The sequence below is a fragment of the Gymnoscopelus microlampas genome, assembly GCF_963454915.1.
Source record: "Gymnoscopelus microlampas genome assembly, chromosome: 22".
NCBI lineage: Eukaryota > Metazoa > Chordata > Actinopteri > Myctophiformes > Myctophidae > Gymnoscopelus > Gymnoscopelus microlampas.
Window position 1 is genome coordinate 38,552,183 of NC_139959.1, and position 10,000 is coordinate 38,562,182.

Below are 10,000 nucleotides of genomic sequence, written 5' to 3' on the forward strand. Positions count from 1 at the left end.
AACAGGATGTTTACATTGTAAAGAGGAAGAAACAGGATGTTTACATTGTAAAGAGGAAGAAACAGGATGTTTACATTGTAAAGAGGTAGAAACAGGATGTTTACATTGTAAAGAGGAAGAAACAGGATGTTTACATTGTAAAGAGGAAGAAACAGGATGTTTACATTGTAAAGAGGTAGAAACAGGGTGTTTACATTGTAAAGAGGAAGAAACAGGATGTTTACATTGTAAAGAGGTAGAAACAGGAAACAGGATGTTTACATTGTAAAGAGGAAGAAACAGGAAACAGGATGTTTACATTTTAAACATGGAAGATTGAAGATTCAAGAAGGAGAGATTGAATTGAAGGGGGAGGAGCATCTTACCTTGTTAATCTGTCCAATCAGGGTAATTAATTAAGGAGAAGCATGAAGGATCGAGAGACAATGATCAGCTATCAGTCAGATCTGATGTGTTTCAATTATAATCATTGATTATTATATTATAACATAGAATATATCAATCTTTTATAAAAGTTTGTATTATTATATTAAACACAATGATATGATTCTATTATTATAATACCACATTGTGGAGCCTGCAATTAATATTGTATATTATATTACATTTAGTAAAGCATTTACACTTATTGTACCTATTTTATGTGTATTAACTCTCCTGACAGACCACTATGTAATCATCCATGTAACCATCTATGTAATGTTCTTTGTAATAAGTTATGCAATTATCTATGTAATGACCTAGGTAATATTAAAATAGGCAAACTTTCAGCAAGAATAGCAGATGTATAAGTTTACAATGCAATGTGTTATGAGCTTTTAGGTCTGCTACACTGTAACATCCTCACCCTGCGTTTTAACAGCGGGCAACTCTCGGGCGATGCCGGGCAACATCGCCCAAAATATAATGAAAGTCTATGAGAGCCGGCGATCGGGCGAAGTGGGCGGGGGGGCAATGAAAGATGGATTTTCTTTATCTTTTTGGGCGATATCGCCCGGCATCGCCCAGAGTTGCCCGCTGTTAAAACGCACCGTCAGTGTTAATTCAACTCTGAGAGCGTTAAAATGGAACCAAATGGCCATTTGGTTCCCTTTCTACACTCTTGAGAGTTAAATAAACAGGATTTTACAGTGTATTTTCAACAAAGAGACCCCTGGGGTACTCCGGTCAACCAAGTATGTAGGGTTTAGATTAGGGATGTCTGATATTGGTGACCGATTTTCCAATATTGTCCAACTCTTAATTTCCGATTGCGATATCAACCGATGCTGATATATGCAGGCTTTTTCACCGAAACTAATGTCAGGTAATAACTTCACATATCTCCTGTTGTGGAATGAACACATTATGCCTAATTTCATTGTGATGGCCCACTGGATGCTTTCATAAATGCAACAAGGCTTTCAAAATGTAAACATTCTCTTTGCAAAATAGCCTATGCAGTTCAAGAGAGAGAGAGAGAGAGAGAGAGAGAGAGAGAGAGAGAGAGAGAGAGAGAGAGAGAGAGAGAGAGAGAGAGAGAGAGAGAATGATTGTTAATGAGAGACAAAGGAAAGGAGATAATGAGTGAGAGACCAAACCGAAAGAGAGAGAAAAAGACTGAGACATTGCAATAGTTTCTCAGTGTGTACTCTCTGCAAATGGAGGGTGAAATTGCTCCAGGCGGGAATATGTGTATGAGTGTGTGTGTGTGTGTGTGTGTGTGTGTGTGTGTGTATGTGTATGTGTATGTGTATGTGTATGTGTATGTATGTATGTATGTATGTGTGTGTGTGTGTGTGTGTGTGTGTGTGTGTGTGTGTGTGTGTGTGTGTGTGTGTGTGTGTGTGTGTGTGTGTGTGCTTCCCGCCAGTGGGCTGCCCTCAGGGCTGATCCATTATAAATACTGAGTACATACACGCACTCGCACGCACGGGCACACGCACACAGTATAAATATTCCCACTAGCTTGTGGGCTAAAACAGAGACGTGTGTGTGTGTGTGTGTGTGTGTGTGTGTGTGTGTGTGTGTGTGTGTGTGTGTGAGTGTGTGTGTGCCATATGTTTATATGTTCTTCAGCAGAAAGTTGCAAATGGATGTTACTTCAAATGGTGTACTTACCTCACAAACACACACACAGGCACACGCACACGCACGCACACGCACACACACACACACACACACACACACACACACACACACACACACACACACACACACACACACACACACACACACACACAGAGCTAAACAAGACTGGCAGATCTTTAAAGACAGTCTTTCCCCAAAGTGAGAGTGAGGTGTTATGTAGGAGAGTGTGTTAATGTGTGTTAGTGTGTATTAGATCGTGTTGGTGTAGAGGGTGTTTAGGGAACGGGGAGAGAAGGAGGGTTTATTAGATCGTGTTGGTGTATAGCATGTGTGGGCAGCATTTTATTTATTTTTTCCTCCACATATAGTGCTGCATTATATGAAAACTGCATGAATTTGTTAAGACACAACATTATTTACCATTTGAGTCCATACAGTTACCTGCATCAGTGGAATGCAGCTATGGACTCAAATTGCATTTCATTTGCCTCAAAATCTGCTGCCTTTTATGACCAACTGTGGTGTAGAGGGGGTAGAGGGAACGGGGGAGAGAAGAGGGAGAGGGGGACTGACGCTGGGATTTAGAGTTGAACAGAATAACAGCTGAGGGGTAAAAACTGTTGTTGAATGTGTTGTATTTTGGGCCCTGAGGCACATGCAGCCCTCACACCTCTGTGAGAGGAGAGGACAAAACAGTCCATTGTTAAGGAGGGAGGCCAAGCTCCGTAGACTGACAGTGTTGGTGCCCGAACGCTGGCTCAGTAGTTTGTTTGGGTGGCGGACCCATTCTTATGGGTCACAAGTAAATCTCTCACTCTCTCTCTCTCTCTCTCTCTCTCTCTCTCTCTCTCTCTATATATATATATATATACAGTATATATATATACATATATATTTATATATATGTATATATATATTCATTTATTTTTCTTATAATTAGTTTGTTATAATTAGTATCATAATTTAAAGATTTTCAATAAATATTATTCCACATAAAAAAAACATTTTAACATAATTTCATGAATTAAAAAATAAATAAATGCCATTTAAAAAATAAATTAAAAAAGGAGATCTACAAGCTCACAACGCATCGCTTTGCGCCGTGTTGCGAGCTTGTAGATCTGCTATTTTCACTAGCCAAAAGAAAATGTTTAAATGTTTTTTTTTTGTTTTTAATTGATGAAAAGTTGTGACTTTTTTGTATAAACTTTTTTAAATCTTTAGATTTTTTAAATATATATATATATATATATATATATATATATATTTGGGGCGGTGTAGCCGCCCCCTATAAGTGGGTTTTGGACACCGACCAAAAGATTTATGTACCCCCTAACCCTTCCATTGTTAATGCAAATCGATACTTTTTTCATATCAGCCAATCACATTACAGCTAGTGTCATCACCACTAAGTGTAATGTGATTGGCTGACTTTGCAAATTCAGGACTGTGATTGGCTAGCGAAACACATGACACATGTGCAGCCCTATGAATAGCAGTAAGGACTTTAAAAAAAGTAATTATCCTTTTTTAAAGTGAGTCATGTCGTGATGACCACACACCACCTACTTGGGTGTCACAACAGTGACATAGTGCTCCAATTTCACATCCTGATTGGCTAATCTAAAACCATTTTGATGTGAGAGTAGTATATTTAACTGAGATGTTGTGTATTTCATGAGATCAGTGAAAAAGAATCACAAAATCACTATGGTTAAAATGAGGAAAGTAAAAACCGAAACAAAGACAATGGCAAGTCTTCCTAGAACTGGCCTTGTGAGACCCAAGTGTATATCACAAGAGCTTAAACACAGAATTATGACAAAGCACAGATCTGGTCAAGGTTCCAGAGAAATTTCAGCTGAATTTAAGATTTCTAAAAATACAGTGGCCTATATAATCCAACAATGGAAGAGACGAAGCTTCGTGGGAAACGTAAAGAAGAATCCAAAAATTGCTTTAGCTGAAATGTGAATAGCAGTATGGACTTAAAAAAAAGTAATTTATACTTTTTTTTAAGTGAGTCATGTTGTGATGACCACACACCGCCCACTTCACACTGGGTGTGATTTTTAGCGGCGCTAGCCGCTCTATACCTTTAGGTATAGAGCGGATATTAGCCCTCTATGCCTGGCTTTTGCGTCAACGTTCTGATTGGTCAGGTGCGCCAACGTTCTGATTGGTCAGGTGCGTCAACGTTCTGATTGGTCAGGTGCGTCAACGTTCTGATTGGTCAGGTGCGCCAAAGTTGTGATTGGTCACTATTCATGACATCACTATGATGTCATGAATATAGAATTCGATGTCTATATAAACGATGACAATGACTTCATCTTATTATTCATTTGGCTAAAGTCTCCGTCTAGGTAAGTTATTTAAAGTTAATATGACGAATAGAAAGAGAAAGATACAAGAACAGATGAAGGGTGAATGTATAGAAAGTCTGAGTTCGGGACCCAGTCATCCGTTATGACAGAATGGTTTGATAGAGACGATCGAGAATCCAAGAGTCCGTTAAGGTTCTGATTGGTCAGGCCCGTCAAGGTTCTGATTGGTCAGGCCCGTCAAGGTTGTGATTTGTCAGGCAAGGGGACTATTCATGACATCACTATGATGTCAAGGTTTATTTTTTATTTCCTCATGTTTTTTTTTGTATATATTTTTATTTGGCTAAAGTCTCCTTCTAGGTAAGTTATTTAAAGTTAGATCCTCAATTTAACTTTATCTGTCGTCGACGCTCTGATTGGTCAGACCCGTCAACAAAGTGATTGGTCAAGCTTCACATGACACATGGCTATAAACACATTATAAACACATATCGATGACATAATGTATTCAAAGGCGCCGCTACCTTCACACAGGGTGTGATTTTTTTTTTTTATGTAGCAAACGAAAAAAGGGAATATTTACTCGCAACACATTAATGTCTATTACAGTGGTATCACCTCATATTCCTCTTTCAATCCGTATCCTTCAGAACACTTCATCTGGGTGATGTGTTGTGTTGTTAGTGTGTATTACACTGTGTGTATTTCAGTGTATTAGTGTCTATTACAGTGGTATCACCTCGTATTCCTCTTTGAATCCGTATCCTTCAGAACACTTCATCTGGGTGATGTGTTGCAGCAGATCAGCCACTCTGATGGCTGGATGAAGCTGTCCTGTTTGATAAGGAGGAACATCTGCAGCATCTGCTCCTCTCTGCTTCTTCTTATAACTCTGAGTGTGAGACTGCTGCACCAGACTGCTGGTCTCACTGGTCATAGTGTGACTGTCATCTACAGGAGAGGAGAGGAGAGGAGAGGAGAGGAGAGGAGAGGAGAGGAGAGGAGAGGAGAGGAGAGGAGAGGAGAGGAGAGGAGAGGAGGGCAGGGGAGAGGAGAGGAGAGGAGTGAAATACAAATGGTTGAGGTCATTCCTGTTGTACAGACAGACAGACAGACAGACAGACAGACAGACAGACAGACAGACAGACAGACAGACAGACAGACAGACAGACACACACACAGACACACAGACACACAGACAGACAGACAGACAGACACACAGACAGTAACGTCACAATGAGACACGTTGAGGCAGACACTACAACAACATCTCTGAGTTCATGTCACTAGGATGAGGTCACTATGATGCAGGAGGGACTGGAATGTAAAAGTCATGAGTTTTAATTTGAATTGTGTTGAGGTGTGACGTTTTTATGTCTTTATCTGTGCTGTTCGAGTGACTCGACACAGGAGATGCAACCAAAGACACGACACAACTCTGTTATTCTTTTATCTTGAATGGACCGCAATGGAAATACACTCTCAAGCTTTGTTGTCAATCAATCAATCAATCAATCAATCAATCAATCAATCAATCAATCAATCAATCAATCAATCAATCAATCAATCAATCAATCGATGAGTGACCCCTAACGTGATGTCAATATGAACTGGAATATGTACTGGACAATGTTATGATGTCAATATGAACTGGATGTGCTGGACACTGTTATGTGTTTATTGTATCTCGTTTTTAGTTTGGGTAGAGTGTTATTTCTGTGTGAGATAGTATGACATCATATATTATGACATCATGTTTGACACTAGAATGAACTCTCTGCTATCTGTATCTCTGCTCTTATTGGCTGGCCTGAGACTTCACTGTCCAATCAATTAGCTCTCTACATACACAGCTCAACCAATCACGGTTCGGCGATGTAACGAGCAATGACGAGTGATTGGTGGAGGAGAGATGAGACACAATGCACCACAACAACAACAAACACAATATCCAATCAGAGAGAGTTAAGAGGCCCCAGGGAGGCGGGACCTGCTAAACAATTAGTTTTGGATGATGTGACGGGCAGGCGGGTGCTGGGATGAGGAATGATGAATGACAGCGTTGCCATGCCAACTGATAACATCAAGACGGGGAGGAGTTGTGGGCTGCATGCTGATTGGGTGACAGGGGACCCCCCCTCCCCCTCCCTCACACATCGCCACACTTACCATTAATAGGGACTTTAATCATTGGACAGATAGAAAAGAAAAGAGAGGAAACAGTATTTAAGCAACATTAAGGTTTCAGCAGCTAACCTAGACTAGACTAGCCTAGCCTCACCTAGCCTATCCTCTACTATCCTCGCGCCTAGCCTAGCCTAGCTTCATCTTGTCTTGTCTCATCTCGCCCTGCCAGCCAAGTATAGCCTCGCCTAGCCTAACCTAGCTTCACCTAGCCTAGTCCAGCGTCGCCTACGGGTCACCTAGTCCTACACATTCTCATTCCCATGTTTTAATATGAAGTTGGGGCAACATCTGATGAAGCGTCACATATTTACGAACAACTGTTGTGTCGCTTTTCAACATTCCTGGTAGACTGGTGACTGACAAACGGAATGCAAAGATGAGTTCTTCCAACTTGTAATAAGTTGAGACGCCAATCAGAATGCCCTGTGAGGCCATAAGCTACTAAGCCACTCTCTGCACAATTTTGAGGAGCGCTCGTTTTTGGTTTAGTCAACAACCTGCGTATGTGCAATTTTGAATCACAGCCAATCACAGTATGCTCAGCTATCATGTAGTGTATCAGACCGGATTACTTCATCTAATCAGATATGGTTTACGATGGCTATGCTAACTGCAGAGCTGAGTGCTAACACTGTGAACCTAGCTTAGCCTAGCATAGTTCTGTAGTGAGCAGGGTCATTTGGGTCAAAATTAAAAAGTGAAACGAAGTTCTGACAGTCTGTCTGACCGTCTTTCTGTCTGTACATTACAATGTGTAACACTAGAACACCTGCCCCTGTGTGGTCAAATTGTATCCTAGTATAAGGTAATCTCCATTTGATGTATTTCGCATCAGAACATTTCAGAAACACCTCCTTCACTGATTTCACATCATTTGACCACAAGGCAGGTGTGCTGACAGGCTTGTGAGCCGCGGCTTAGCGAGCCTCGGACCGTCAACTAGCACACGGCCCGAGTTAGCCAGTCAAGTTGGACAAAATAGCTTATCACCTGTTGTTTCCAAATTGCACACGTTAGCAACATGTATCATGCATTCTGTAGCTAGCTGGCTACATAATGTAAACGTACTGGCTACAAGCGAGCAAACGTCACTTCCACCCGGCCAAAGGCAAGACAGCGTTGCCAATTAAAAGATGGGTTTGCATAATTGTCAGGTGCAAAAGGCTGACTGGAGACTGAACAGTGTGACTGGGTAAATTCAAGAAAACAAGACTAACACCCCATCCTCACAAAAGTCATTAAAATACATGTTTCAACCAGACTACCTATCTCGACGTATTGCAAGCGAAAGCGCCGTTGTCCACCCCTCAGATATTCACTCGCAATGTCTCTATTTGAGCGAGGTTTTGCGGTCGTGTTCCTGGCCCAAAACTTTTTTTTTTTGGTGGAGATCTGCACGCTGCTTTGCACCTTTTCCTGGAATACAGCTATTTCGATAGTCAGACATTTTATTTTGAGTGTTGAAAATTGGATGTTGCTGCCCCCCCCATACCCCACCCCCCATCCAAGGTGACGTGTTGTGTCCATGCAGAGGTCAGAGGTCAAATACAGGCGTGACATCACATGGTCATTGTGAATGGGGGGGAATGGAGTGACGCCCACCGCAAACACAACAATAATTCATAAGAAATAAAAAAATAAAAACACCTTTAACCACTTAAACCCTATAGGCTGCCTATAAGTCAATTAGCAAACAACAAATTCCTGAATGTTCCGCTATTTTCACCAAATCTTTCCCAATTTTTGCAGAATGTTTGCCATTCTTCCACATATGTACGCCTATTGTCGCCAGAAGTTCATTTATTTTCACCAGAGCTTTACCCATTTTTTTGGCAGAATAGTCAGCTATTATTTATGACATCCCAGAATCTTGACGCTAGGGTTCATGTGGTTAAAAAAAAATCGAGAAAAAGTCAAATGACCATTGAAAAAAAACTGTCAAACTTATTATAAAATATGCAAACTTTCTGAGACAACAACAAGCAAGCAGAGATGGATGAACTGGAGACAAAATCTCTCTTTCTTCTCTTGTTCTCTCCATTTCTATCTCTCTCTAGTTCTTTCGCTTTCTGCTCCTGTCTTGTTTTCTCTTACTGTCTTGTCTTTGCTGCTAGCATGTATATTGGCAGCTGCTCTGTGCTTAGTTGCTGCGCTAGCGGCTAACACAGGAACTGTTTGATGTCAACTTCCTGTTCTGTTATTATGTGTGTATGTGTGGTGGTAGCAGAGGAGACAGACTGCTGATTGGCTGATAGAACGAGATAGAAAAAGAAAAGAAAGGCTTACCGAGTATAGCGGTCGGCACGAAGGGGTCTGACAACAATGTAGAGAGAGAACATTGCACGCACACGCACACGCACACACACACACACACACACACACACACACACACACACACACACACACACACACACACACACACACACACACACACAGGACAGGAGAGGGGGAAAATAAGAGGACGTAAGTAACAAACTTTGTTCCTGTTTTTTTTTCTTCATAGACATAGGCCAGTGGTTCTCAGAGTGTACAGTACTAATGGGACCAAATGGACCCTACTCTCTGAGTTACAGACCTGTAAGGGTCCATTTGGAACTCAATGAAGCCTGAGGGTCTCTTGACCCCACTTTGAGAACCACTGATACAGGCAATTTGTCCTCTCCCCCCCGTTAGTCTCCCCCTGCGGAGTGCCTCCAAGATCCTCTTAGAACATAAGAGCCTCTTAGGTCCCATCCTTTTCATTTAATTCCCTTTGTTCAATCCTTTAAGTCCAGGCTCAAGATTCAGTTTTATCTAATAGTTTTTAATTCCACTTAATGTGGCTTGAGCTCTATTGTTTGTTGATATCTGCATAATGTGATTTTGACTTGACTTTGACTGTTTAAAATGAATAAACCATTGTGTGTGTGTGTGTGTGTGTGTGTGTGTGTGTGTGTGTGTGTGTGCGTGTGCGTGTGCGTGTGCGTGTGTGTGTGTGTGTGTGTGTGTGTGTGTATGCATGCGTGCGTGTGTGTGTGTACCTGGATAGACGAAGGAGTTCTTGATAGAGGTGGTGATGGTGTTGGACTTCAGAGTGAAGGACGATGGGGACGAGACCGCTGGACCGCAAAAATAATATGCAAACCTTTTATTAAAGATCATAAACAAACATTTGATCAAAAAACAAGCATTTGATTAAAAATAGTATACACACATTTTAGTAAAAAAATGTTAAAAATAATATACAAAAGGCCCGGACGGCTGGCGTCGCAGTCCGGGCACCTTATTACAAATCATACATTAACCACTTTAGCCCTATATACATTTCGGCCGGTCGGATGAGGAGAGTGATGTGGAAATCTGACACGGGAGAAGCTCTCAAGAGGCGGCTATTGGTATAGCTACAGTGGAGTCAGTGCTGCTGTATGGGGGCCGAG

At 41.3% G+C, this 10,000-nt stretch overlaps 1 protein-coding gene across 8 annotated transcripts in view; it reads right to left on the reverse strand.

Annotated features, from left to right (window-relative positions):
- Positions 1 to 10,000, reverse strand: part of LOC311038507 (receptor-type tyrosine-protein phosphatase mu-like) — a 131,409-nt gene that overhangs the window by 16,349 nt on the left and 105,060 nt on the right. For 5 of the 8 annotated variants that reach the window (XR_014600066.1, XR_014600067.1, XR_014600069.1 and 2 more), the window contains 3 exons: positions 9,605 to 9,682; positions 8,871 to 8,897; positions 5,137 to 5,348 (listed from right to left, as the gene is read on the reverse strand). Coding sequence is in view for 1 of the 8 variants with exons in the window: in XM_084048078.1 (XP_083904204.1) it covers positions 5,137 to 5,348; positions 8,871 to 8,897; positions 9,605 to 9,682 (317 nt within the window). In the remaining 7 variants the exon portion in view is untranslated. The remainder of the gene's footprint in view (positions 1 to 5,136; positions 5,349 to 8,870; positions 8,898 to 9,604; positions 9,683 to 10,000) is intronic. The other 3 variants (XR_014600065.1, XR_014600068.1, XR_014600070.1) reach the window with 1 other exon arrangement.